Source organism: Staurois parvus, unplaced genomic scaffold (genome assembly GCF_062004578.1).
Source record: "Staurois parvus isolate SC_StPar_1 unplaced genomic scaffold, SC_StPar_1.0 ptg000647l, whole genome shotgun sequence".
NCBI classification, from domain to species: Eukaryota; Metazoa; Chordata; class Amphibia; order Anura; family Ranidae; genus Staurois; species Staurois parvus.
Window position 1 is genome coordinate 948,617 of NW_028318443.1, and position 27,910 is coordinate 976,526.

General features: G+C 45.6%; 1 protein-coding gene across 1 annotated transcript; it reads right to left on the reverse strand.

Moving 5' to 3' along the window:
- Nucleotides 1-449: 449 nt before the first annotated feature.
- Nucleotides 450-27,893, reverse strand: LOC149448944 (extracellular calcium-sensing receptor-like). The gene is made up of 6 exons (XM_089694002.1): nt 27,796-27,893; nt 9,073-9,364; nt 6,452-7,270; nt 6,134-6,361; nt 1,442-1,565; nt 450-1,354 (listed from the first exon to the last, which is right to left on the reverse strand). Exons 1-6 carry the CDS (start codon nt 27,891-27,893, stop codon nt 450-452), a joined length of 2,466 nt encoding a protein of 821 aa, XP_089550128.1.
- Nucleotides 27,894-27,910: the final 17 nt, after the last annotated feature.

Sequence of the window (27,910 nt, forward strand, 5' to 3'; positions counted from 1 at the left end):
ACAGAAAGGGAAGGGATAATGTCAATTAAATAGTGTGCGTTTAGTATCACTTTAATATGCAGAAGTCTCATACTCTGCTTGTGTCATAGGCTCCTTGCTCTTCACAGAAGTCTACCATAATTTGATAGAAATACAATTTTCAAGCATCCCTTGTAAGAAGAGTCTTATTTGGAGAGCTGCTCTATAAGACTCATCCACTTCTAAAGGGATGCATACACAACAGTTTTTTCCATTACAGCACCAAGATTGTTCAGGTTGTTGTAATGAAGGCAGACCTTCCCATTCCGAAATTAGTGTGAGAAAGAACTTGGTGAAATAAACAACAATTCCTTCAGAACAGATGAATTTGTGAATCTACAAAATACTTTCCTAAAATAACTACAACACAAGCAGTTCTATGATTACATAACTGTAGTCCCGCATGAAATAGATGTCTGCATGTTTGGTTTTCAGCCACAGTTTTTCCTCATCAATAGTCCTTTAGAGTTCATATCTGGTCGAAACAAAATGATGAAACATTTCGGCAGGAAAATGCAAACCACAAGAGCCCAGCTAGAAGATAAGATGGCAAAGATCTCTGTGGCCACAATATACTTCCCTCGGGAGCTGACAGAGGCTGGGATGTAGGATATCCAAACACTGAGGAAAGCCAACATGCTAAAGGTAATAAACTTTGCCTCATTGAAGCTGTCAGGTAATCTTCTAGCCAAGAAAGCAACAATAAAACTGATGGTGGCTAGGAGACCAAGATATCCTAACATGATCCAGAATGCTATAGGAGAGCCTTCATTACAGCTCAAAATAATGACTTTTGACTGGGTGTTAGAGTCAATTTCAGGAAAGGGAGGTGAAGAAGAAAGCCAAGTCGCACAGATGGATACTTGGATTAGTAAACAAAGGACAATGAGTGAGTAGGATACTCTTACATCAGTAAATTTTCTTAACTGACTTCCTGGCTTGGTGGCTTTGAAGGCAATGACAACTGTAAGAGTTTTGGCTAGAACACAAGAGATACACAATGAAAATGTCAACCCAAATGTAACCTGACGAAGAAGGCACTTATCTAGTTGTGGGTATCCAATAAATGCCAATGAGCAAAGGAAGCAGAGGCACAAAGATATGAGTAGAAGACAGCTTAAAGACCAGTTGTTGGCTCGTACTATTGGTGTGGTCCTATAATGGATGAACATTCCCAAAATACCAAGTGGTACAACAGAGGAGAATATTGCAATGGCAGCCAATTCAATGCCAAGTGCTTCACTGTAGGAGAGGAACTCAGTGGGCCTTGGCAAACAGGCACTTTGTTGGAGATTGGGCCACATATCCCAGGGGCAAGGGTGGCATTTGACAGCATCTAGGGAAGAAAGATAGTGTCAGTATTGTAAAAAAAACAGTTTGTCTGTAAAAACTGAACATAATCAAACATAATCTTATATAGCACCTGTTTCATTGGAGATGTGTCCCTGAGGACACGGTATGCACTGGAAGCAGCAGATGGGCTTTCCAGGAATAGTCACCTTCATAAATCCTGGAGGACAGCTAGAACTGCACTTTGATGGTGGGACCTTAATAAACATAAATAGTTTATGCATAAAGCAATCAGAAAACAGATCCTATAAAATGCAGCAGAATCTGACTACTAACATGTAGGTACACCCTGCCATTCAACTAAATTAAGCACTTATGCTGTTTTAGCAAAAGCTCTTACATACCAGAACACTTACAAAACACAGAAAGGTTTCTACACAGTGAGAGCTGTGAAAATGTGGAATAGACTCCCTCAAGAGTTGGTTCTGGCCAGCTCAGTGGATTGCTTCAAAAAAAGTCCTGGATTATTTCTTAGATACACAGAATATAACTGGATATAACATTTATAGGTGACGTTGATAAAGGGAATATCCGATTGCCTCTCGGGGGATCAGGAAGGAATTTTTTTTCCAGCAGGAGCAAATTGGATCATGCTTTGCTGGGTTTTTTTTGCCTTCCTCTGGATCAACTGTGGGTATAGGATTATAACTTTTTTTTTTTTCTATGGTTGAACTGGATGGACTTTTGTCTTTTTTCAGCCAGACTAACTATGTAACTATATATGTAACTATGTAAGAATGGTACGTCACATAAAGGCAAACGGTACATCAACCGTTTTCCTTTATTAGAAAAGGCTTTGACCAGCCATTCCTGAAGAAACACACTGAATTAAAGCACATTTAATGGCTAAATAAAAACATATTCAATAAATGACTGCAATACATCCCTCCATGTTTTATCCCTTTTATAAATGTTTTAAGTACAGGAAAATACTTGTTAATCTGCCAGCAATCCAGTGTGAGCCAAGTTTCCAGTCTGGGCTGCCAACATAGTGTCCTTTCTGTTCTGAAATCCTAAGCAATGTTGTCAGCCCTGCTTGCTGGACTATAGAGGGAAAGGGCTTCTGGGGGATGTGGCTCTGGGGGCATACCTACAGTATATTAATGGGAAGTGGCCTCCCAGCATCTGTCTCTATAAGGATTTTACAAATCATCTGATAACATCACATGGAGTAATAAAAGTTGCTTCTCACTACAGGTGCAAGGAGCAAACTAAAATAAAAAATAATGCTGGGACATGTTCTAAAAGGGATGAGAGATTTATGGTTAAATCTGAGGAATGCCTGGTCTTACCATTTAAGACAAGTTTGCTAACATGCATGGTTTGGGATGAAGCAGGTTTAGCAGTACTTAAAGTGGGAATGGAACCAAGGATGTAAACACGACAAAGCAAGATTGCTAACCATTCAACCACCATGCCGCTTCTGACCACACATGGACAGTTTTGTGTAGTACCCTTCAAAAAACAGATAACTAGATCTTAGGAAAGAAATGGGTGCCACTCGGGTGAGAGGTAAAGTCCAGACTAATGAGTGCTGGCTGGGAAAGGAGCTTTTTTATGCTCCAAGCTGTAGCATGTCAAAAGAAGTCCATAAGCCAAACATCAAACAGCAAACCCATGTGAAAGAGTGAGTGGCAGCCTAAGCCCGAGCTCTGACCAAGCCACACATCCAATGCATTTCATTTGGCCCTTCGGAGTGAAATAATTCCCATGATTGAGCTCCTAGGGCAGGAGTGAAACATGTCGGGGCATGGCCTGGTGAGAGCCCGAGCTGCCATTTACTCATTCACATGGGTTTACTGTTTGATGTGTGGCTTATGGACTTTTCCTTCTGACATGCTAGAGCTTTGTAGCACTCAGGTTAGGTGGTCATTTTGGTAAGTAAGGATGACCAATGAACAATGTAGAGTTAAGACTAGTGGCTAGTGTTCCAATATAAAGGCCCGCATGTTATGTGTAGCCATCTAGGTGGGACCCAGCTTCGCTGGCAGCTTCCAAAGTGTTGTCAGGTCAGATGAACAGACAACTTTTATTTTATTTATTCTTTTATTTATTGTTTAGGTGAACGTACTGTATACACTACATTTACACAATGGAAAAATAAAGTGCCCAGGTGTTGAATACTAGTTGGTGAACTTTTTGCAAAAATGACAGGTGCTCCTCTGTGCTCAATCGGTGCCCCACATGGATGTGCACTCACCATTAAATGACAGTGTAGTTTCAAAAGAGCCTTTTTAAACTTTCTCCTCTCCTCCCAGGCAGTAAACCAAGTTTCAGCATGTGAACAGAAACAAAAGCAAACATCCCATAGTGTAAAACCATAAAAAACTTTGATGGGGAGAAATTATAAGAATAGAACTCACAAGCAAAGTCCCCATAACCTGGCACTCAGTGTATTCAGCCTTGCTGCCTGTGAATGGGAACCAAGATGGCCTCAGCGTTCATCAGAAAGTGCAAGATCTGCCATAAAGTGACACAGCTGCAGCAAATGATTTAATCACTGCTGTGTATAAATGCCATCTCCAAAATGGCAGATCTTGCACTTCCTGATGACAATCTATTGATTGAAACCGGTCGAGGTTTGATGACGCAACTTCTGCTGACGTCGTTTCTGCCCTTTGGAACGCACGCTGGAACGCTGAGGCCATCTTGGTTCCCATTCACAGGCAGCAAGGCTGAATACACTGAGTGCCAGGTTATGGGGACTTTGCTTGTGAGTTCTATTCTTATAATTTCTCCCCATCAAAGTTTTTTATGGTTTTACACTATGGGATGTTTGCTTTTGTTTCTGTTCACATGCTGAAACTTGGTTTACTGCCTGGGAGGAGAGGAGAAAGTTTAAAAAGGCTCTTTTAAAATTACACTGTCATTTATATCCACGCTGGTCATCATCCTATTGGTTACTATCAGCCAGATTGCATGATTCCCAGGAATGAATATTGGTGCCATTCTTGCCATCACGCATTGGGTTAGTCCCAAACCAGGCGCTAAAGACCAACCTAGAGATAGGTGTTCCACGGCTAACGGTGAGTGCACATCCATGTGGGGCACCGATTGAGCACAGAGGAGCACCTGTCAGTTTTGCACAAAGTTCACCAATTAGTATTCAACAACTGGGCACTTTATGTTTCCATTGTGTAAATGTAGTGTATACAGTAGGTTCACCTAAACAATAAATAAAAGAATAAATAAAATAAAAGCTGTCTGTTCATCTGAACAGACAACACTTTGGAAGCTGGCAAAAAATCTGGATCCCACCTAGATGGCTACACATAACATGCTGGCCTTTATATTGGAACACTAGCCACTAGTCTCAACTCTACATTGTTCATTGGTCATCCTTACTTACCAAAATGACCACCTAACCTGAGTGCTACAAAGATCTAGCATGTCAGAAGGAAAAGTCCATAAGGCTCACATCAAACAGTAAATCCATGTGAAAGAGTGAATGGCAGCTCAGGCTCTGACCAGGCAATCCCCCAACACATTTCGCTCCTGCATTAGGAGCTCAATCGTGGGAATATTTTTTGAAACTACACTGTCATTTATATCCATGCTGGTCATCATCCTATTGATTACTATCAGCCAGATCGCATGATTCCTAGGAATGAATATTGGTGCCATTCTTGCCATCACGTATTGGGCTAGTCCCAAACCAGGTGCTTAAGACCAACCTAGAGATAGGTGGTCCATGGCTAACGGTGAGTGCACATCCATGTGGGGCACCAATTGAGCACATAGGAGCACCTGTCAGTTTTGCACAAAGTTCACCAATTAGTATTCAACAACTGGGCACTTTATGTTTCCATTGTGTAAATGTAGTGTATACAGTAGGTTCACCTAAACAAAAAATAAAAGAATAAATAAAATAAAAGCTGTTCACTTTGGAAGCTGCCAACAAAGCTGGGTCCCACCTAGATGGCTACACATAACAAGCTGGCCTTTATATTGGAACACTAGCCACTAGTCTCAACTCTACATTGTTCATTGGTCATCCTTACTTACCAAAATGACCACCTAACCTGAGTGCTAAAAAGATCTAGCATGTCAGAAGGAAAAGTCCGTAAGGCTCACATCAAACAGTAAATCCATGTGAAAGAGTGAATGGCAGCTTGGGCTCTGACCAGGCAATGCTCCAGCACATTTCGCTCCTGCATTAGGAGCTCAATCATGGGAATATTTTTTGAAACTACACTGTCATTTATATCCACGCTGGTCATCATCCTATTGGTTACTATCAGCCAGATCGCATGATTCCCAGGAATGAATATTGGTGCCATTCTTGCCATCACGCATTGGGTTAGTCCCAAACCAGGTGCTTAAGACCAACCTAGAGATAGGTGGTCCACAGCTAACGGTGAGTGCACATCCATGTGGGGCACCGATTGAGCACAGAGGAGCACCTGTCATTTTTGCACGAAGTTCACCAATTAGTATTCAACACCTGGGCATGTTATTTTTCCATATTGGGACTGAATGTTACAATTATTCACTTTGTATATGTGAAGCATTATTACTCATGTATTGTTAAATTTAAAACTGAAACAGAGTCTTTTTTCCTTCTAGCTGGTATTTGACCCAACTGTCTGTGAGTGTTTGACTGTGGTGGTGACAGCATTTTAGAGGTTCCTATAGAGCAGGGATAGATGTACAGGGTTCTTTGTATGTTTTAAACTATATAGACAAAGAAACAATAAATGGCAAGCTTCCTAAAGAAGATACATCTAGATAGCATGTATATTTTTTTCATCTGGTGCAATCGTACCGTTGTTTTGTTATTAACCCATACAATTCCAGCATGGCCTAGATTCATGGTGTTCCCATCTGTGGAGCTGGAGTCATATCTTCCTACTACAACTTGCTCCAAGGACCCAGTAGAACTTATCTGCCAGTTCACAATATCATAAAGGGCTGGAGGATCCCCATTGTAATCAAAAAATATGTTGGTCTTGTCTTTAGTCTGAAACCTTGTTGTTTTAATGTAAGAGAGAAGCTGAAAAAGAACATGAAGAAGAAGGGGATTTAAAGCAAAACAAACAAAACATATAACCAATTGGCTTTGGGTAAAATACAAATAACGTACTTGCCAAGGTTCAAATGACAAAATGTTTGCACATCTATTATGAAATGGGCCTTTTCCTGGCTGGCAGTGAAGCAGACTGTGCAAGGCCCATGCAAATGCATAAACTGAAGTGTAGACATTGAAGGTTGCTCCAAAATCGACTTTCAGCACTGACTTCCCCAGATTTTCTTCTCCAGTGCAGTCATGTGCTGTTTTGTTACTTGTCCTGTCATTTGAATTCAGTTGGTTAGTCCATTTGCAAGAAAAAATCTGCTCCCAAAATTCTATCATAAAAGAATCATTTGGAGCTTTTGATGGGTTTAAGCTGTAAAGATACTCCGCAAATCCTGGCATCTGCCCTCCATGGACAGTAAACCCAACAGTGCCCATCAAGACCTGCCGATACTTTTCTTTAGAAAGAAGAGCAGCGGCTGACCACGATTCACTGGCTATCCAGATCCTATCAGTCACGTTCTGTCTTGCTAGCTCTTCTACAATCGGTAAAAATTCTGATTTGGAGGACAACACTGCCACCACTTTGGCGGTTGACCCCTTGATAACTTTGACAATGTGTGGAGCATTCCTGTTGGCCTGGCCAGTCATAATTGTTTCGAGGAAAGCTACACACGCACCAGCATTGATTAATTCCTGCTTTATCGCCTGGAGACTTATTTGACCATAGTCATTATCGCTTGCTAGAAGGCCAACCCATGACCAACCAAAATACAGGATTAAGTTAGCAAGACCTCGGGACTGAAATACATCACTAGGTATGGTACGAAAGAAAGAAGGAAATATTTTTCTGTTGCTGAGAGTTGGGCTGGTTGAGAAGTAGCTTATCTGTGGATTTAAAAAAAAAATGACAGGAATCCTATTAGACATATTGGATAAATAAGAAAACGTTCATCCATGGTAATTTGGTATCTGTAGGATGTACTGTACATTAAAGAGGTTTCTTGGGAAGCTCAATGCCACCTGATTATAAAATGCTCAGTAAAAGGTATAAAACATCAATACTGTAAGGAAAAAGCTATGTTAATCTGGCCCCCAGTGGACTCACCTAGGCAAGGTAGACATCAATGTGCCTCACTGCAGTATTCTGTGAAAAATGTGGATCTCACGGTATGTTTTTAATCATGGGGTGGGGTCTTCCCAGTCAAGTTGACGTGTATTTACATGACATGGAGAGTCTTTTGAGTTCTAAAGCATTAAATAAATAAATATGGCCCATAAGGAAAGGGGTAAAGCTTAGTAGGATTTTAATGTTCATAAATGTTCTTGTCATACCTGTAGGTGATTTGCCCCCCCCCCCCCCCCATACTAGAAGAATGGCCAAAAAACTCAGTTAGCAACCCTACAGTACATCTGGCCTTGTTGCTAGGACATGAAAACAATTGTTTTGCACTCCCGTTATTCTAGAAGTGAGTGTCCAATGGTTTCCCATACTAGCAACAAGATGGGAAGCAGGGCTTGCTTTTTGGGAGTTTTTCAGCCAACTTGATGAACATTTTTCACACCTACACAGCTTTTTAATATATGCTAGGGCCTCTTGACTGCTTATGATATTTTCTGTAAATGGGGAATTAGCCTTTACATAAAAACCTGTAGTAAAGTGTATTCAACTGTGTGTTTTTAGTCTTGGATAGAGTGATTATGGGTTAGAATTTGTTTTATCTTTTTCTTATTGTCTGTGCTACTGCTTGAGAGGTTTACTCTTTCTGTGTCCCGGTAACCATTGTCACTGGGACGTGAAAGTGAGAGAAAAAAAAAATCAATTTTGAGTTGTCCCCAGAAGGGCAACAAAGGAGACATCTTTCAATGAGGGCACTTGTTTTGGTCTAAGAGGATATTTCTGTCATTTTTCAGCGATTTACTCTCCCTTTCCATTGCATGTCCAGAAGGTTTCTTCCAATGTTTCTAAATTGTGCTGTTTTCCTATGTCTCAAAATTAGCAACCAGTTATCTATCCTGTCTCATTATGGGTCCACCTTTGTCCAGACAATACTACATATTTAAAGCAGAACCTCAGCCAACAAAAAAAAGATAATAACGATTAGCCAATTAAAAGACAAAATTAACAAAACCAGCTGTTTTTAGTTTAGTTTAGCTCTAATTTGGGAATTTAACTCACAATACTTTTTTTCTGTTGCTAGATTTATTTATTTCAGGTACTTATATAGTGCCGTCAATTTGCGCAGAGCTTTACATACATATTGTACATTCACATCAGTCCCTAACCCTCAAGGGGGGTACAATCTAAGGTCCCTAACTCACATTCATACATACACATACTAGGGCCAATTTACATTTAGCCACTGTGCTGCCCTTATGTCTGCGGTCTGATGGACAGCACCATTCTAATGGTCATCCTGGACCTTCTTCAACCTGTGACTAGACTTCCCCTATCAGCACGATTCTTGTCAGCACAAGGAATGATTGGCTGTTTGTTCTGCTTTCTCCTCTCACACTCAGCTTTGGTATGTAGAGACTGCAAGAGGGTACTATCCAGACAAATTTAGGTACGTACATTGCTTGCATTATGAGAATACATGTAATGATGTATTAATGAATACATAGTGGGATTAAGGTGTATCTTTTATATCTGCCCAGAGTTCAGATTTAAGAAAAGTATTATTTTGTACCTGTGGATATCTATAAAGACCTAAAATATGTGCCATTAGGATGGAGCGTGTAGACCCAGAGTCACCAATGATACCAGCAAAAGTGCCTGTCTGTTCACACCGATAATTTGGAATGCTGTCTTTTCCTCCAGATAACATCCACAGAGTTCCTTCTGCTGCTCGTCTGAGTACAGTACAAGTGTCGTAGATCTGGTAGCCCAGGGTGATATTGGGAAGAAGGTCTGGATCCTTGTTAATCTCCTTTATGGTGTATATCATGACTTGCATTCTCTGGTAATTGTCAAGTTCAAGGCTAGTAAAATTAACCAAAATAGTTATGTTCTTTCTATTTTTCATAAAGCATCCAAAAAAACGGTTATTCAATGTCCAGTTTTCCCCAACCTATGCACATCCATGATTTAATTGTACCATTTCTGAACATGTGACTATCATATATACCATGTGGGATAATGGGAGTGTTTGCTAACAGATTATTTATTTTATAGGATGCATAGAATTTTATGTTCCTGGTAAAATTAGTCCCTCTGTCCTTGAACAAGATGTAGTTGCATACTAAAAGTTTTACTGAACACAACAACAACCGACTGGAGGTGAGTACGCCCCCTCTAATATTTACGGTAGCACATTGAGTCATAAGGTACCCTCCTTTTTGACCCACACCAATCCTATCATATTTACATGAACTCAGATCCTGGTTTAACCACTCTAGTGGCCCTTCAGGCTAAAAAGCTCTCTGGGAAGTAATTGCTCCCCCCCCATTCCTTAATTTCCCTACTCTATTACATGTACCTTATCCTCCTAATTTTCCTCACCTTTCTTCTCTTAAACTTTCTTCCCCAAATCTAACTCTTCTCTTTTCCTTCCTTTTTCTTCATCGTTTACTCATTACTTATACATAGCTTCTCTCATTTTGTTTCCATCTATTATTTCTATCTTTTTGTGTCCATGGTGGACATCGCCCAACATGTCTTTGCACCTTACATACCCAGAAACAAAGCCTACATCATACATATTATCTCCCCTATTCTTTCCATCAATGTTTGTTTCAAGCTAACAAATCATTTCGCTTTCATCTCTATGTCACAGTTACCTATTAGATATTGATCTCTAGCTCCCCCGTGCTAGGGGCTCTCTAATCCAAGAACACTTTTTCTATGCAATGTCTCTCGTAGGATGTGGTTAGAGATTTTCTACATTTCTATGCTGACATGATATGCCTTCTATGTCGCCTGTTTGGTCGTTACAATTTAAGTGTTAAAAACCCAATAAATATTCTTTAACCTCCCTGGCGGTATTCCCGAGTGTAGCTCGGAGTAAAGTTTCAGCACCACAAGCGGTAACCCCCCCGAGCTACACTTGGGAATACCTTGCAGCGTTGCTCGATGATCTCTTCTTCACTTACCTTGTCCTTCGCTCCCGCGATGTCCCTCCTGCAGTGTCCCCGGCAATGTCCTCCAGCCGATGCCGGCATCCATCTTCTGGGTTCCGTTCTCTGCGACGTTGGGACGTACGGGGACGGAACGGCGGGAAATTAAAAAATGTGAAAAAGTGACATTCACTAAATACACTAAAATCACATAGTATAACATTCCTGTATCAAACCATTTCACATACATTTTGTCCCGAGTGCTTTGTCCGGCGCCCTGCCTGCATTTTTACTGTTCTTTCTGCCTGGAAACTGAGAAACGTCCATGGCGTCCAAAAAGCGTCCCTTTAGGTCAAAAGCGGTTTTAGACCGGCTAGAGAACAGCGATAGTAAATCAGAACCACTTGCAGAATTGAGTGATAATGATTGGTGGGGAAAATTCCTCATCAGACACTGAAAACGATTCTGCGACTGAGCTCAGCGATGTGCGAACTTGGCGCTCTATTTCACATTTCAGTGTTTTTGGTTTGATTATATTATGGAATTAAATTTATTATTATTATATTATTATTTTTTATGATTATTTATTAAATTATAATTTATGATTTCGTGGTTCAAATTTTTTAACACACCCGGGATGTTTACTAGACTCTTGTTCGGACAGATTTCAGTGAGTTATTCCTAAAAATTACAGGCCTACAATAAAAAAATACATATTTCCATGCAAAAAAATGTACCTCTTTGAGCACAGAAATACTGACATAATCAGACCGCAAGGGAGGTTAAAAAAAAAAAAGTTTTACAATGACTAATCGTTTTAAATGGGTAGTTAAAATTTTAAATAAAATTGACAGCGCAGTCCAGTGTCCCCTGTAGGTTACAAATTATGGCGCAACGCAGTAAAGTTGAACTTTGTTTAACTTACAGTGGGGATCGAAGGTTTGGGCACCCCAGCTAAAAATTAGTTTTAATGTGCATAAAGAAGCCAAGGAAAGATGGAAAAATCTCCAAAAGGCATCAAATTACAGATTAGACATTCTTATAATATGTTAACAAAAGTTAGATTTTATTTCCATCATTTACACTTTCAAAATAACAGAAAACAAAAAAATGGCATCTGCAAAAGTTTGGGCACCCTGCAGAATTTATAGCATGCACTGCCCCCTTTGCCAAGCTGAGACCTGCCAGTGTCATGGATTGTTCTCAATCATCGTCTGGGAAGACCAGGTGATGTCAAGCTTAAAGGTTTTAAATGCCCAGAGTCATCTGACCTTGCCCCAACAATCAGCACCATAGGCCAAATCCTGGCCAAAAAAGTAGCATCCAGAGCAATTTCAGCCGCCCTTCATATAAGTTAGAATGAACGGTATGTTGAGCACACCTTCATCATTACAAGAACGAGGATGAAATGAGCACCTTCCCAATCACATGTAAAGTATTGGGAAGAAGGTCTGGATTCTGGCTGATACGTAGGATGGCGTGGATTGCTCTGGGTGCTACTTAAAATTTAATTTTAATGGTGAGCTAAAACTTTAACACTAAAGGTAGGCATGATATAATAAAAATGAGGTGCATTTTCTTATGTTGCTTCTAGCGATGAGCTCTCGTGTGTTCCTAGTCCAAGGCTACCAGAGCTATCCCACCAGGATGCTGTAAATGTACTTGGCCAATCATAAGTGGATATAATTGACTAATAGGAGAGATTTATCCCACCATTGGCTTCATAATTATTGTATTTATTTTTTATTATTTCACTTAGTAATAACTTATTTTGTGATAAAAGTTACATAGACTTACAGTTTGCATTTGAGGTCCTCTGGCTTGCTGGTAAATGTGTTTTCAGTATAGTATCTGTCCACATGAACAGGGAAAGTTCCTCCAATCATCAAATCTCCTGGCTGCCTCAGGAACCCATTGATAGGAATAACTGGCAAGTGGCAACCATGCATAGGCTCCAGACAGTCCAAGATATCTATAAAAACTATACAAAACACCAACGTTTTACAGAACAGCAGACAAATAGTACTGAACAACCCGGTCATGCCATTGAAGCAGAAAAACATCTCCACTCTGTAGGCCATATAGGTGCCTTTTTAAAATTAAGTATGCTATACCTTCTAATATCAGCTAGAAATGTACTCAGAAGAAGACTATTATATTTCTATTCTACAACGAAGCTCCATAAATGATATGCTTCTGCAGACTTTTATATATTGGTGGAGACCTTCAGTGACATCAATGGCCTATATGTTTTGGAGAAGACCACGATTAGTTAACATTGCACATGTAAGGAGGCTTTACAATATCATTGTTGCACACAACACAAGAGAAGACTTCCCAGTTCCACAAATATCACATGCATCTTCTGGATATAAAAAAATATTAAATTGACTGTACAATATAAGAAGGAATTGACTCTACTGTTGTCATATTTTGGTCTTAAAGCTGAAGGTACTCCTTGTGAGCAAAAATAAGCAAGTTGGGGGAAGTAGAGTAGAGGGAGTTAAATCAAAGAAATGAGCAGACTTTTCATGGATAACAGACTTCCCAGTATGTGTTGCAAGTTTTCTGATCTTAGAGAAGCTTTAAAGTTTAAATGGTAGTCTATGGTAGTTGCGTGACCGACACAACAATTGGCTTCAGAAGGATGAGGAACACCAATGGCACCCCAAAATGATGAATTTTTTCTCTTGTTTTCTCAGACGCCAACAGCTATCAGGCAAGACATCATTACAAGCAGATGACACATTTGCAACCACTTACATGGCAGCATGGCCACAAGCCTAGCTGACAGGTATTTTATACACTGCAGGTAATTAGACTGAAGGGAGTATAGAACCAAATTATGTGATGCAAATTGTTGGAAAAATCTCCCAGGATATTATTACTGTCAATACTTAACTTTCCTTTTCCCTTGTCTTAGCTGCTAGTAACAAAGGTCCATTTGACATTTGGGCAACTTTAATTTAAATGTAAAATGAATTATTAAGAAGCAATAGTAATATTTACTGATGTTGTGTTGATAATGTATCACACGTCATATAATGAATGTACAGTTGTGCCAATTGTAGGTCTTCTGGAAATAAAATTGGATTTATTCAATTCCACCCTATCTAGGACATTAATATTTTTTATCCTGGGTAATATTTAAATATGTTATCCTTCTAAGAGTGTGGATAGGTGCAGTCCCCGATATGGATCATATTACTTGTGAAGTTAATCCTTAATGTTCATTCATTTTAATCATGTGATCAGGGGCGGACTGACAACTCATGGGGCCCCCGGGCAATAGGGGATCATGGGGCCCCTGTGTCCTTGCCCAAACTCAAAAAAGCCTATGAAAAAGGTACCAGGGGCATCTCTTGGGGCCCCCTACTGACCCCGGGCCCTTGGGCAGTGCCCGAGTTTCCAAATGGTCAGTCCGCCACTGCATGTGATATTTGTTAAAGATGTATGATTTATCCAGAGATACATTTTTATGTAGTAATGATCAATCCTTCAAGGGATAATATCACATTTTCCTTTTTCACTTCTGAATCATATAGATCAGGGGTGTCAAACTGGTGGCCCTCCAGCTGTTGCAAAACTACAAGTCCCATCATGCCTCTGCCTTTGGGAGTCATGCTTGTAAGTGTCCATCTTGCAATGCCTTATGGGACTTGTAGTTTGACAACAGCTGGAGAGCCGCCAGTTTGACACCTGTAATATAGATTATGAAAACACACCTATATTTTGATTTTGCAAGGCCTTCATTCGGTGGACCGGACGTGTGGTGGCGAGTTCCTGTGCCCCTGGCCCCAATCCGCTGCCATCTGGGTGGCAGTGGACCCTGGCGGGGCCCCCACGACTCTCCAGTCCCTGCTCGTTGGCCAGGGAAGGCCACTGGACCTTTTTCCCAGAGCACCGGGACTTGCGGCCTACCCCGCACCCGAAGCCGCGGCCGGGCCGCCGCCGCTCCGTCCATCGATCCCCGCCGACCTGCCAGCCTCCCCAGGGCTCTCCCCACCGGCCCCACCGGCACTGACAACTGGGTCCATCTATGACCACCAGGAACCAGATCAGGCCCACTGCTGATCGCTGCTCCACCACCCAGCCCACTGGCCTGCCTGTCTCCCTTGAGCCCTCCCCATTGGCTCTGGGCCCACCTCAGGCCACCCTGCACCCAGCTACCGGCACCCAGCTACCACCTCTGGACACCCTGCACCCAGCTACTGGGCACCCAGCTACCTGCACTCGACACCTAGGGGCTGCTTCAGACCACCAAGCACCCTGCATCAGCCGGCACCCAGCCTCAGACCAGGGACCTCTCCAGGCCACCCAGCAAATTGAGACGTCGCCGCACCTCCGCCACCTGCACCGAGAGGGTAAGCCGCCACCGAGAGGGTCATCCTCCACTACCAGCTGCCTCTCTGCTCCCCTCCGGGTACCACGCTACCGGGCACCTACCACCGCACAGCCCCGAGCCCTGTCCAATCCGGCGGAGTCAAGCCTGCCACGCTACAGCAACCACTGACACCACGCCCTACCGCTCCCACAGATGCTGGGCCCCTAGCATTCCTCACTCGCTGGCGGCAACATCCGCATGCACTGGCTCACATTGCCCACGGACGTCGACCCATTCTGCACCTACCAACGCCTAGCCCACTCCACCTCCAGGCGTTCGTCCACACCACCTCCTGATGACGACCCTTCAACACCTCCTGCCGCTGGGCCCTTCAGCACCTTCAGCTCCTCCCGACGCCGAGCCTCAACATTTCCAGTCACCGAGCCGCCAGCTCCATGGCGATACAGACTCTCCACATCACCATGCCCTGACCTGTACCCCTTCACCTCCCCGACCTGACCAGCACCCCGCTCACCCCAACATGCCACCTGCATTCCTCCTCCTCGTATTCCTCTCCTCCATCCCAAAAATCGCTTCCCTCTACCCGCCTACCCCCCCAAATCGGCTCTACATTGCCCCTTCACTTCTCCCCTCTCCCCACTATGGCACTCACCACCTCCTCCTACTACTCCACTCCCTCGTCGACCCACGTGCCACCACTATCAGACCCACACGCTCCTGCACTTCTCGCTCCCATGCCACCTTCCTCGCCCTCCTCCTTCTCCCATCCGCTGGGGACATCTCCCCGAACCCTGGCCCCTCACCACCTCACCCCCCCAGGGACTCCCCTGCTCCCGCCAGCCGCCGCAACCCCTTCAACATCATACCTGTACCCCTCCTCTCCGCATCCATCCCCTCTCTCTCGGTTGCACTCCTGAACGCCCGCTCGGTTTGCAACAAGCTTACCGCCATCCATGACCTTTTTATCTCCCACTCCCTCAACCTCCTAGTGGTCACTGAAACCTTTGTACAGGCCACTGACTCTACCTCCCCTGTGGCACTCACCCATGGAGGTCTCATCTGGACCCATTCACCCAGACCAAGCGGTCGAAGAGGTGGTGGTGTCGGCTTGCTCCTATCACCGCTGAGCACCTTCCAGGTCCTCCCTAACCCCCCCTCTCTATCCTCCTCCTCCTTCGAGACTCACTGCATCCGGCTCTTCTCCCCCACCCCCCTAAGGATCGCAGTGATCTACAGGCCTCCCGGATCCATACCCCGCTTCCTGGATGACTTCGCCGCCTGGCTTCCCTTCTTCCTCTCCTCTGAGCTACCAACCATCATCCTTGGAGACTTCAATATCCCCATCAACGACAACAACCCGGCTACTTCCCAACTCCTCCACCCAACCTCCTCCTACGCGCTCACACAGTACACTCAATCCTCCACCCACATTGATGGGAACACCTTGGACCTCGTCTTCTCCCACCTCTATACCCTCAACCATTTCACTAACACCCCCCTTCCCTCTCTCCGACCACCACCTCCTCACGTTCTCCATCTCCCCTTCCCCTAACTCCCCCCCCAAGGCGCCAAACCATCGCCAGCCGCAACCTCCACAACTTGAACCCGGCCCCCCTCCACTCAGCTGCCGACCGCCTACACGACAGCATTCTGTCACTGTCATGTCCTGACCTAGCCACCACCACATGGTGACTCACTGTCAGCTGCCCTAGACTCTCTGGCACCCCTAACCACATGCAACATCAAACCTAGACCACTTCAACCATAGCAGAATGACCATACTAAATGCCTCAAACATCGCAGTCGTGTGCTGGAGAGACTATGGCGCAAAACCAGGTCCCCTCGTGTGTTCTCCCTCTACAAATCCGCCTTCCTCACCTACACCTCCTCCCTCCACGCCGCCAAGCAGGCCTACTTCGTAAACCTGATCAACACCCTCTCCACCTGCCCTCGCCGACTCTTCTCCACTTTCAAACCCCTGCTCACTCCCTCCCCTCCTCCACTTAGTACCTCACTCACCGCCCACGAGATTGCCACCCATTTCCACAAGATTGACGCAATCTGTAAGGACATAGTCAACTCGCAATCTACCTCCCCACCTAGCCTCCCCCCCCATCACCCCCTCATCTCTCCCCTCCTCTGACCTCGCTACCGCACTGCCCCCTACCTCACCCAAGGCCCCGCTTACCGTAACCCCCCCCAGCACTGCACTCCTTCAGCCCTGCTACCACTGAGGAAGTCACCAGGGTCTTCTCAGAAGCCCGCCTCACTACCTGCCCCCTGGACCCTATCCCCTCTCAACTGCTCCGGTCACCCCCCTCCTCCCTCATCCGCTTCCTCACCCACATATTCAATCTCTCCCTCTCTACTGGCGCATTACCCTCCCCCCTAAAGCATGCGCACATCACCCCCATACTCAAAAAGCCCTCCCTAGACCCCACAGACCCAAACAACCTCAGACCCATCTCTCTGCTGCCACTCATTTCCAAGCTCCTTGAGTGCTTAGTCTACGATCGCCTGAGCGCCCACCTAACTGACAACAACCTCCTTGACCCACTACAGTCCGGCTTCCGTCCCCAACACTCCACCGAAACCGCCCTCCTCAAAATCACTAACGACCTACTAATCGCCAAAGCCAAAAGCGACTACTCTGTCCTCCTTCTCCTGGACCTCTCTGTGACCTTCGTCACAGTTGACCACCCCCTCCTCCTTACTAAACTACTCTCCCTTGGCATCAGAGACACTGCTCTCTCCTGGTTCTCTTCTTACCTATCCTGACGCTCCTTCAGCGTTTCCTACAACGGTGCCACCTCCCCTTCCCTCCCCCTCTCTGTTGGGATCCCCAAGGCTCTGTCCTTGGACCCCTTCTCTTTTCCATCTACACCTCCTCCCTTGGCAAACTCATACACTCCCACGGCTTCAACTATCACCTCTACGCTGATGACACTCAAATCTATCTCTCCACCCCTCACCTCACCCCCACAGTCTCCGCCCGCATCACTCACCTCCTAAACAACATCTCAGACTGGATGTCGCTCCATTTCCTCAAGCTTAACCTCTCCAAAACCGAGCTCTTTCCCCCTGCCCACGCCCCCCCCCATCCTATCCATCACTACCAACAACACCACCATCAATCCCGCCCAGCAAGCCAAAGTCCTTGGCGTCATTCTGGACTCAAACCTTTCCTTCCAACCTCATGTCAAATCACTTACAAACACATGCAGGCTCTACCTTCGCAACATCGCCAAGATACGCTCCTTCCTTACCCCAGACACCACTAAACTACTCGTTCACTCCCTGATTATCTCACGCCTTGACTACTACAACTCCCTTCTCACCAGTCTACCCCAGCGCAGGCTCTCCCCGCTTCAGACCATCCTGAACTCAGCGGCCAGACTCATCCACCTCACCAACCGCTCCGCTTCTGCCACCCCCCTCTGCCAATCCCTTCACTGGCTCCCGGTTCCCCAACGCATCAAATTCAAACTACTGACTCTGAGTTTGGGCAAGGACACAGGGGCCCCATGATCCCCTATTGCCCGGGGGCCCCATGGGTTGTCAGTCCACCCCTGCCTACGTGTCCATGCACACATAGAATGTAATCAATGTTTTTTGGCTGGAAAAATACCCAGGACTAGTGGATATCTAGAGGAGTCTTTTTAGCTGTAAAAATGCTCTAACGCTGGAAAACACAGCAAAACACGGTAAAACATGGTAAAACACCACAAATGGGCCTTTTTCTGACCCAAAAAAAGCTAAAAAACGCTAGCAAATGCGGAAAAACACGGCTAAACGCTAATGCAAAAATGCTAAAAAAGCTGAAAAAACTCTGGTTTTTGACTTTACACAGCTAACGTTACCAACGTTATGAAAACGCCCCCCCCCCCCCAGTGTGCATGAGGACTTAGGGAGTATAGGACTAAATCTGATTTATATGATGGAAATTGTTTTAAAGGATTACAATCTCCCAGGATCTTATTACTGTCAATACTTAATATTCTTTTTCCCTTGTCATAGCTGCCAGTAACAAAGGTCCATTTAACATTTGAAAAACTTGTGTAAAATTCATTATTATGTAGTAATAGTAATAGTTCCTCATGTTGTGTTCCATAATAATGTATCACGCTCTTCTTATAGTGCAGCGGTTCTCAACCTGGGGGTCGCGACCCCTTTGGGGGTCGAACGACCATTTCCCAGGGGTCGCCTAAGACCATCGGAAAACACATATTTCCGATGGTCTTAGGAACCGAGACACCGCTGCTCTGTCTCGCGATCTGTGGGCGGGATGATATGCTGCCCCTGTAACCTGGCCACACCTCCGGGATCACTCAACAGCTCCGCCTCCTCGCCGCTGATTGGCCACTGGAACTGTAGCTCAGGAGAGGCACACAGGCGGCCAATCACCGGCGAGGAGGTGGAGCTTGGAGAGGAGGAGCCGAGCGGCAGAGCGCGCAGATCGAAGAAGATCGAGGGAGCTGCAGGAGCGAGTGAAGAGGAGAGCGGCCAGAGAAGGAAGACAGCTGACAGGTAAGTGCAAATTTTGCTTCTGCAGGCTGTAGATGGGAGAGGGAGAGAGCGAGCCCAGGCTGGAGCAGGGGTCAGCAAGGTAAGTATCATTGGTGTCAGTGGGAGGGATAGTGCCCCATCATTTGTGTCACTAATACCAACGATGGGGCACTATTCCTCCCCCCACTGACACCAACGATGGGGCACTATTCCTCCCCCCACTGACACCAATGATAGGCACTATTCCTCCCCCCACTGACACCAACGATGGGGCACTATTCCTCCCACTGACACCAACGATGGGGCACTATTCCTCCCACTGACACCAATGATGGGGCACTATTCCTCCCACTGACACCAATGATGGGGCACTATTCCTCCCACTGACACCAATGATGGGGCACTATTCCTCCCACTGACACCAACGATGGGGCACTATTCCTCCCACTGACACCAACGATGGGGCACTATTCCTCCCACTGATACCAACGATGGGGCACTATTCCTCCCACTGACACCAACGATGGGGCACTATTCCTCCCACTGACACCAAGGATGGGGCACTATTCCTCCCACTGACACCAACGATGGGGCACTATTCCTCCCACTGACACCAAGGATGGGGCACTATTCCTCCCACTGACACCAACGATGGGGCACTATTCCTCCCACTGACACCAACGATGGGGCACTATTCCTCCCACTGACACCAAGGATGGGGCACTATTCCTCCCACTGACACCAACGATGGGGCACTATTCCTCTCACTGACACCAAGGATGGGGCACTATTCCTCCCACTGACACCAACGATGGGGCACTATTCCTCTCACTGACACCAATGATGGGGCACTATTCCTCCCACTGATACCAAGGATGGGGCACTATTCCTCCCACTGACACCAACGATGGGGCACTATTCCTCCCACTGACACCAAGGATGGGGCACTATTCCTCCCACTGACACCAAGGATGGGGCACTATTCCTCCCACTGACACCAACGATGGGGCACTATTCCTCTCACTGACACCAAGGATGGGGCACTATTCCTCCCACTGACACCAAGGATGGGGCACTATTCCTCCCACTGACACCAACGATGGGGCACTATTCCTCTCACTGACACCAATGATGGGGCACTATTCCTCCCACTGATACCAACGATGGGGCACTATTCCTCCCACTGACACCAACGATGGGGCACTATTCCTCCCACTGACACCAACGATGGGGCACTATTCCTCCCACTGACACCAACGATGGGGCACTATTCCTGCCACTGATACCAATGATGGGGCACTATTCCTCCTACTGACACCAATGATGGGGCACTATTCCTCCCACTGACACCAATGATGGGGCACTATTCCTCCCACTGACACCAATGATGGGACACTATTCCTCCCACTGATACCAATGATGGGGCACTATTCCTCCCACTGACACCAATGATGGGGCACTATTCCTCCCACTGACACCAATGATGGGACACTATTCCTCCCACTGATACCAATGATGGGGCACTATTCCTCCCACTGACACCAATGATGGGGCACTATTCCTCCCACTGACACCAACGATGGGGCACTATTCCTCCCACTGACACCAACGATGGGGCACTATTCCTCCCACTGATACCAACGATGGGACACTATTCCTCCCACTGACACCAACGATGGGGCACTATTCCTCCCACTGACACCAATGATGGGACACTATTCCTCCCACTGATACCAATGATGGGGTGCTATTCCTCCCACTGACACCAATGATGGGGCACTATTCCTCCCACTGACACCAATGATGAGGCACTATTCCTCCCACTGACACCAACGATGGGGCACTATTCCTCCCACTGACACCAACGATGGGGCACTATTCATCCCACTGATACCAACGATGGGACACTATTCCTCCCACTGACATCAGTGATGGGGCGCTAGTCCTCCCACTGCAAAATTACAGTTCTGAAGTAGCAACCAAAATAATTTTATGGTTGGGGGTCACCACAACATGAGGAACTGTATTAAGGGGTCGCGGCATTAGAAAGGTTGAGAACCACTGTTATAGTGGAATGTACAGTTGTGTCAGGAAGATTGAACAATTAATCAAGTCAGCACTCGTAAATATTTAATTAATCAATATATGACAGTGAAGTGCAGGGCTATAAATAAGTAAACAAATGATAATAATGTCTGTATAGATAAATATTCATATGGTGACAATCCGTGTGTAGAGTGCCCACTATGGCGGTACTTCAGTGCTTGTGCTTTTAAAAGTGGGGTAAGAATACGCACTCACCAGATGCATAAAGATATTACACATATAGATCAATCATCAGAGGTCCACTTTAAGGTAGCGGATTAAGCCAGGTATAGAGATATCCTCTCAATCCCCTGTATACATAGGGCCGCATGATCACTGCCATGCCTGCCACTAAAATGATTCGCTACATCTGTAGAATGCGTTTTCTGCATGTTATAAACATGGTCATGGAGGTGATCATGCAGCCTTCTTGTGGTCCTGCCCACATATTGTATTGCAGGTGCAGGGGCGGACTGACAACTCATGGGGCCCCCGGGCAATAGGGAATCATGGGGCCCCTGTGTCCTTGCCCAAACTCAAAAAAGCCTATGAAAAAGGTACCAGGGGCATCTCATGGGACCCCCTACGGACCCCATGCCCGAGTTTCCAAATGGTCAGTCCGCCCCTGTGCAGGTGATAAGGTAAATCAGGTATTTAGTGTTACAATTGATAAATTCCTTGACTTTATGTTCCTTACTACTGATGGTGAGCACAAACCTATCTCCTCTCCTCGGACATTGATATCTCATCAGTATTCCATATTGTTAATAATTTTAAATCAGAGAAACCCTAACAGTTGGTATGATAAAATGCTTTAAAGTGTAACTGTAGGCAAAATAAATAAAATTACATATACTATATGATACAGTCTTTCAGTAGACTTTAAAATGGCGGTTTGTGTTCTTCCAAGTTCCCCTTTAAGAGATTTTTATTGCCTGTTGATCCTGCCAGGATACATGTTATTGTCCACTTCCAGTAACAGGTCAAGCTTTCCAGCAAAAATGTTGGGTGAGTTGTTTCTGAAAAAAAAGGTTTGCATTGGCTGAATGTATCTGTCCAGTAGGTTATTGTATAGTCAAGTGCTGGGCTACAACAATATGGAGAAGGAGACATTGCCCTTTAGTCTTCTCTACCTCTACTGGATACTGATGTTATGCTGCACTATTCCCCTCCGGCCAGCAGGGGTAGAGCTAAGGCCAGGCAAGCCCATAAACTTCAGGCAGAGTGAAAATCCTGGGAGTTGTAGTTTGAAACAGCTGTTTGGGACAGCAGCCATATAATGGAATTAACCTGCTCAGGAAAGTTGTTCTTCTTGGCACTGAGGAAGTTAGAGACAGAGCACCTCTGTCTGGATATTCACCTGCCAGTGAGGACACCTGGGGCAGTGTAGCACTGCCCATTTAACAGCACCTGCACCACTGCCGCAAAGAAACTGGAACTTCACCATCTGCTTCCCATTACTGACCACTGGAGGACTGGTGAGAGGGCTATTCACCCACTGCTGATACTGCTAGCAGGGACTGAGCCACTGAGAGCAGGACACAAAGTGCGCCCAATCCATACTGCACCCATACTGTCAGGGCTCCCGGTAAGACCAGAGATGTGTGAACTGACACAGGGAAACGCAGGCTCAAGTATGGTGTAACAATATAATTTATTAAAGGTTATACACAAATATAACACGCACAATATAACAAAACCAAACCTCCAACTGATAGCGGAATATACACAGACAAGAGCAGTCAGGGCTGGTGAGGTGGAGTGGTCAGGCAGGCCGGGTCAGGAACCATCGGGCAGACAAGACACAAAGGAGCAGGCAGAGCGTAGTCAGACGGGCCGGGTCTGGAACAATCAGGCAGACAAGGTACCAAAGGAGCAAGCTGGAGAGTGGTCAGGAATAGCTGGGGTCAGGACAGGTGGAATTCATTCAGAGTCAGGATCAAAGCAGAATCAGGAATCAGGCAAGAAGCAGACAGGATGCAGGTACAGGGGCTCATGGGAAACATACACCAAGGCACTGACTGCAGGTCTGGCCATTCCTTAAATACACCTCCTGCAATCAGCCTCAGGTGATGGCTGACTGCAGGAGTGAGCTTCTGGTTGCTGAAAGCACCCGCTGGCCAGCCCTGGTACTGCAGCCCACACGGCAAATGAGTCCCACCACTGATGGTGAGTCCATTCCTGACACATACTGCACTCTATACCACAATTATTCCAAACCTAGTCTGCACCTATACCAACCCTATACTGCATTATACTGAACCTTGACTGCATCTGAACCACATTTACCTTGCACCTGTGCTGAGTCTATTCTGTACCAATAATGCACCTATACTGCATGCAGGTTAACTGGGACTGTCGATGCACTGATGCTCTTAAAGGGCCCCAACAATAGCCAACAAAAGAACACCTCAAAGGTCTCAACCCTTCCTGTAATAATTACTCTTCAAGCCTCATTTGTTCCTCTGCCCCCTTTGCTACCATCCTCATTTTCTTTTGGAAAGTGCATACCCAGTAAATCTAGAACTAGCATCGCCGCCATAAATGCTCTCCAGCAGTATAGTTCCAACACTCAGTAGATTAAGCTCACTGCTGCACTTGAGATGGTCTTGCTACTGTTGATCTGGATGCCAAATATCATCTTGTGTCATCTTAATCACTTTGTAGTCTAAATTGTGTTATTACCATTGTAGATCAATTTTATACTTGCCTAATTACCAACCATATTGGATGACAATATATTAACTTTGCCTTTACTACCTGATTTTGTGCCTGTTTTCTTTGATATATCACTAATATTGGGTACTAAGTATTACTTTCAGTGAGTTCCTGTGATATTGTATGTTTGTACACTTAACCTGGTGTGTCAGAGGGGCTGCCTTCCAGCGGCTCCTACGGGGGTAGCGCTACATGTGAGGGCTTGTCCAAGGATCTCTCTGTTCTGAGTGCTAGTAGTCTAGATAAGGAGCCAGAAGAAGTCATCATGGACCCTGTTGTAGTTGCTGACTTGTGCCAAGAGCAAAATTGCCAACTGGAACCGTGTTTGTGGTGATCGATGTGCCAGGGAATGACGGATTGAGGAGCAGATCCACCAAGCAGTAACCAAGACACTAACCCCAGAGCAGAAAGTGTTTGTGCTAGGCAGGAAGGTGGAGCTAGTGTCTGCTTGTGCCTATGTGCTATTAGAGTGGCAAAGGGATATCCTTTCCCATTTCCTGGAAGACCGTGTCCATCCCACAAAGGAAGTCGAAGGCTATTTAACCCAGCTACAAGTGTCAGATATCAAACCTGAGAGCCCAAGTCAGAATGTGGCAGAGACTGAAACACCCTCAGTCCTATATCTACTTTAGGACTGCCTCCTACTCATTTTTCACTGATGTAGGGAAGTTAGTGGAGAACTTTGTCAAGAATGGGTCTGTCCCCATCAATCATTGGTATATCAGAAGCTACAGTTCCACTCAGGGGAAACCTCATTTCCATCTGGAGAAGAAGACATTGAAGGATGGACCAGGCTTCACAAGCACTAGAAGAATGGGACATCCCTGAAGCCGAGAATTAGTGAGAGTCTCAGAGGCCCTGCTGCTCATAACTTAAGGCTAGGTGTAGCCTCAGTCTATATTGAGGCGTTGTATACTGTGTTTGGCCGAGTAGAGAAATTCCCAGATTTATTATACAGGTTTTGAGCACACTCACCAGCAAAGAGGGGAGAAGCTTTCTAACTTTATAACAGTAGACAATATCGTATATCAAATCCATAAAAAAGGGTATAGAGTCACAAGAGGTTGACAAGGTCCGACTAGATCGAGCCGTACAAGGAGCTTGCCTAAATCACGTTATAGTGCTGAAGCTTCTTCTCAAGGGACCAGATCTGCTCCCACCTATCCAGAACTAGTGAAGAGGAGGTTCTGTTAGAAGATACAAATCAGGAACAAGCTGCTCTGAGCAAGTAACTACTTAGGAAAGCGAAAGTCTCCAAATGGGTGGCTTAAAAGGGTTAATGTCTATTGGATGATGACAAGCCAACGACTGAGTTAGAAGCTGAACAGCCACATCTAACTTTAGAGCCTCATTGGAATCAGCACACCTGATTTGCTGATCCAGGTGGCACAGGCATAGTTGAAAATGCAACAAACCATGATGCAAATAATGGAGGCCCATGCGGTCTCAGACAGATATAAAGAAGAAAGCAAACAAGGAGACATGTTATCACCCTCAGGAAGAATATTGCTGGGAAGGTGGACAATCTGAAAGCATTACAGCAACTGTTCCCCTGGAAGCTGGAGGAAAACTTCAATGGGCCTCAGTGAAGGAGCCAACTAAAAGTCAGTCTATTACAATGAGCTCCAAAACGAAAAAAGTGACAAAGCCGCCAGGGAAGTCCAAAGTACTAAAGCAGGGATGGAGATGTACCTGAACAACATGAAGGAGATCACAGATCATAGGGGTTTAGTGCTTTTTTAAAAATGTATTTAAGAACTTAACTAGCAAGGCCTAACTAAATAGTAAGGAAACTTTAGACAAATATAATAAAACAGCAGTCAACAATGTCAGCAGAACGATGGACAGTGTCAGTAGGGCAGTGGATGGTGTCAGTAGAGCGGTGGACATGTCAGCTGAAAAACCACAAAACAAGGAGTGCCTAGTCCTGCAACAACTTAGGGGTGAATACTCCATTCTGAAAGTCCAAGGAACGCCAGGCAATATACATAAGATGTCACAACTTTATTATAAAAAAAGTCACATAAGCAACCACATACCATAAAAATGAATTCACAAGATGCATTCATAAGACACAGAAGTCCTCTGGATGGAAAATGCCAAAGCTTGGACGGACAGAGTGGTAGAATTGACCAGGAAGATGTACTGTAGTGACACCAGCCACCAGGGACACCAAACCTCAGCCCACCCCAGTTGGAAGTGATGTCAGCAGAGGACGGGAAGTGATGTGGGATGAGGGCATAAGTAGATCTAGTAGGATGCCATAGCAAGGGCACCAGTAGATGGCGTGTTACCGCTGTGAGCAGGGCTGGAAACACCTGGAGCTGAGGGCAATTTTGGAATCAATGGTAAATAGTAGGGATGTGGAGCAGTGAGACAAAGTAGAACACGAGCCAGTGGAGTCAGATGACTACATGTTTTCGGGGCAGGCCCCTCCAGCAGGTCACATGACTCCCATCTGCTAAAGGGACTGAATATTGCAGGACTAGGTGCTCCTTGTTTTGTGGTTTTTGAACTCTCACTGGTCAGTTGAGTAAGTGAACAGCTGAACATTTTGCGTTTCCACACACCATCCTATTGTGGCATCAGTCAAGCGCCCCTCTCCATGTGTTTTTCTGTGGACATGTCAGTTGAGCAGTGGATTATGTCAGTAGTGTAGAGGTTGCTGTCAGTCAGTATGACAGCGGACTTTGTCAGTAGAGCAGTGTATGGTGTCAGCAATTTTTTTGTTATTTTATTTTTTACCCTTTTATTTTCATTTTTTGTTTACAATTTTATATTTTTACAATTTTTGTTAGCAGCCCTATTGTGGGGCTTTGGTGAAATATTAGGGGTCTGAACAGACCGCCGATGTATCACTTTTGAGACATAGAAAGCAGATTGAGGACACAGCCCTCAACTTCCATCTCTGAGCTGCATTGAATGCATGAATGGGAAGAGCTCTGCTTCCTATTAATTCATAAACTGAAGCATGATAAACACTGTTTACTATGCTTCAGATATGAACGAACACAGTGAATAATGTTGATCACTCACTGTGTTCATTTAGAAAAGGAAGGGGCCAGTAAATTACATATTTACCGGCCCCCTTCCCCCGCTGTCCATCCTGAAACAAGCCCCAGCAGCAGGGAGAGAAGAGGGGGAAGCAGGCAGAGCTGGGGGGGGGGCGACGACAGGGGAGTACATAGGAGGGCGAAGCAGAAAAAAGAAGAAAGAGTAACCTGGACAGGACGGATAGTGGCAGTGGCATATAGAGGAACTGATTCACTCCATTTTCCACCTGTAGCCACTGAATGTCAGCATGAGGGAGAGGAGGAGAAGCAGGAACTCAGTGATTGCAGGAGGAAAATTGGTTCCTTTATATGCCCCTGCCACTGTACCTTCTGTCTAGGTGTGACAGGGAGGCCGCACGAGCCCCCTGGAGCATGGGTTTGGTCAGAATTGCCACCCCTGATCCCACACCAGTGTTGGGGTCCCTTCATGCCACACAGGGGTTCCCCTGCTGCCCGCACACTACAAGTCCCAGCATGTCCAGGACTCAACCCTCCCCATGCTGGCTCCTGCCACTCACCCACACATAGGATGTCCCCAGTACAGGGGGAATACAGAGTAGTCTCAGTCCCCCTCCATGGTCCCCAGCCTTGTGTCCCAGACTGCAGAGTGTTCTCACATGCCCCCTCCCTCCCCCATGCTCTGCTCTCACCTTGTCCCATTTGATAAACTTGCTACCCCATTGCAGGATCTCTGGCATCCAGACCAGCTCCTGCTAGAGAGCTTGTACCCTGGCTGGGCCCCCGCCATGACTGAGGACAGGTGTG